The following is a 2,793-nucleotide window of genomic DNA, read 5'->3' on the forward strand; positions in this document are numbered from 1 at the left end:
GGAGGGAAGGAGGGAAGGAGGGAAGGAAGGAAGGAAGGGAGGGAGGAGATCCAAATGAAAGAGGGATAAACAATGAGGCACTGTAGATAATATGTTTATGGATAACTTTGACTTGATTAAATTGAGACCCAGAAAATTATGAAGCTTCCTAACTGGAAATTCACAACTACACAACCTACACAGAAGAAGTGTACTGGATGCAAAATGTCCAGACTATGCTACACAGGTGGATGGAACTATCCATTAAGTTGATCTATTTGTACATTACGTATATCTTAGCAGAAGGTAGGTAGGACCAAAATTTAATAGAAGGAAAAGAGCAGTGCCAATTTCAATGACTCCAAACCTCTCTATAAACAAAATTCCAATATTTTTTACACCAATATTTGAGATGCCATTTCATGAAATAATACAATCTCTGACTAATCAAAATTACAATGCCCAAATTACAATGGAAAGATGTTTTAATTGCTCATGGTTGAACTGGGCCAATATAATAAAAATTATCCTACCAAAATTGGTGTGCCTGTTTTCCCTTCATATTTTGGAATAGCATATCATAATGTTTTCTTTAATTTCATAAACAAAGAGAAATCCTGGAGTCTTCCAATTGATTTCCTTGACAGCTAAAGGCCTGTCTCTTGGCTTCCCGAAATCTTTATTGAATGACATTGAAATTCTAACAGTTACTAATACAATCCTTATAGATGCAAATTTGAGTTTTCCTATTTTGGTGAGCAATAGATTCTATTGATCTCTACTTCTTCCCTGTTTCTCATATTTTTGAGTAATTTTCTTGCATTATTTCCTACAGTGTGATATTCAGGACATTCACTGTATTTTTCCAGGGGACCTAGGATCCTTAAGTTACCTCTGTACATTCTACCTTCAGATTCAGTTTTTCTGGCTAGTTTAAAGCCATAACATTTTTTCCCTAATATTTTTTGATGCTACTCAAATTTTCTTCCATTCCTGAATTTTTGAATTTCAAATCTGCCATTCTCTTTTGAAAAAATTCTTCTCGGTATGTTCCAAATTTTCTACTTTCAAGTTTACTTACTGATTTTTTTTTTGACAGCTTTGTTTTCTGCATTAATTTCATCCTTATTTCTTCTTTGAAATCTTTTTTTTTCCTATCCTGAACCAATATAGGGTTTCCATTATTTCAGGGAATTACAGAAAGTATTATGTTCTTACCTTTTTTTCCCATTGAAGGTTTTCATCTTTCATTGCACATTGATTTTATCATGAGATCTTCCAGATTGCTTACTTATTTTTCCCTCTTTGTGAATTTCATTAGTGGTTTAGCTGAATGCAGCTGGATTTATTATCTACCCTTCCTCTGCTTAATTTGTGCCTTTTCCATTTCGTGCACCAGTGATTCTTGCCCCTTTGTTCTTCGGTGTCTTCCAGATCCAGTACCATTCATTTTCTCCTGTCCATACTATTTGAGGGTAGACATCTTCAGTGACCTCATTATAAAGTAGGTACAGGTTCTAACTGGATCTATGCTACAGGGAATTTCAAATGGGGAGAGGTGATCACATCTCTATGGGATGTTCTTCTACTGTTCAGTCTTTTCTCCAACCCTAGTTGGCTTCTTTCTCCATCTCAAAGCTGGCCAAGTTCATTGTACTTCCTCCATTAAGGAGTGGGCATGAAAGGATCAGCCTGGGTCACTGTCAAGAGGGAATGAGACTGAAGACACCCTCAGCCAAAAAACTAAAAGGAAGAGTCAGATGCACTGGGTGCAAGAAAAGGAGTGAGATCACCATCAAGTACTCTGCTGCTATTTCAGAAGGCTTTTTATGGAGGTGTTTCATTTGAGCGATTATTTTATTTGATGAATTTCTTATTGTTCTGAGGTGGAAGTGGTGGGAGGTTTTATTTTGATGTAGTCACTCAGTCTGTGGCACATCTGGGAATATCCCTGAGAGATGCTGACTTTCAAAGAATGTGAAGTCAAAAAGTTTACTCATAATTATATGATATATGTGAAAGAGTCTTTTATGAAGAATAAACATTTGACTTCCCAATTTTTGAGAAATAAACATTTATAAAAAGATTAAAAAAGCTTCATTAATATTTTTGGAGAGGTGCATTGAAATAACAAGAAAAGGGACATGAGAAAAAATGTTATTGAGATACTCATAGAAAAAGTCTCACACCAGCCATATCTTGCTCCTCTGTTGACACTAAAGGTAGAAATGTAAAGATAATGATTTTCAAAGTGAGGCAGAAAGTCTTAATGTTCTCCTATCTCATACCAAACTGTCATTTCATAGGGTGCCTCCACATTTTTTAAAAAATCTTCAGTTTTTAGTATTTTATTTTGTAATTTTTACACATTGAAGGATACTTAATGAGAGTATTTTAATGTGCTTTTAAAATTACTTACATTTTTATTTACAAACTTGCCCTGGTATCTGTGGTTGAGGTGAATGAATTCTCCTGATCCCTCCTGTTGTCCATTTATCCAAGTACCAACATACTGAGAGCCAGTCTCAGCATAGAGATATGTACCTTGCCCCTGCCTGTTTAAGATTGAAAAGGTTTTAATTTTGTATAGGTTAAAATTTTTTAAATTTCTAAAACTAATTGGGAAATAAGGTTTTACAGATTTTTTAAAAAGGGCCAAGATGAAGTCAAGTTCCAAGGTGTAGAGGAAAAGAGCAAGGGATTAGGAGTCAAATCATTTGGGGGTAATTTTCTGGCCCTACTATTTATTTGTGTGTCCTTGGGCAAGTGTAAGGGTTATGGGATTTAAAGATCTCCCATGCCCCATGGACGTGC

The 2,793-nt window shown here is 35.3% G+C and overlaps 1 protein-coding gene across 1 annotated transcript in view; it reads right to left on the reverse strand.

Annotated features, from left to right (window-relative positions):
- Positions 1-2,793, reverse strand: part of RSPH1 (radial spoke head component 1) — a 48,590-nt gene that overhangs the window by 13,319 nt on the left and 32,478 nt on the right. The window contains exon 5 of the mRNA XM_069074797.1: positions 2,399-2,534. Within this exon, the coding sequence (XP_068930898.1) occupies positions 2,399-2,534 (136 nt within the window). The remainder of the gene's footprint in view (positions 1-2,398; positions 2,535-2,793) is intronic.

Source organism: Petaurus breviceps, unplaced genomic scaffold, assembly GCF_028583685.1.
Source record: "Petaurus breviceps papuanus isolate PSGF00001 unplaced genomic scaffold, PetGlider_PUasm1.0 90897, whole genome shotgun sequence".
Classification (NCBI taxonomy): Eukaryota; Metazoa; Chordata; class Mammalia; order Diprotodontia; family Petauridae; genus Petaurus; species Petaurus breviceps.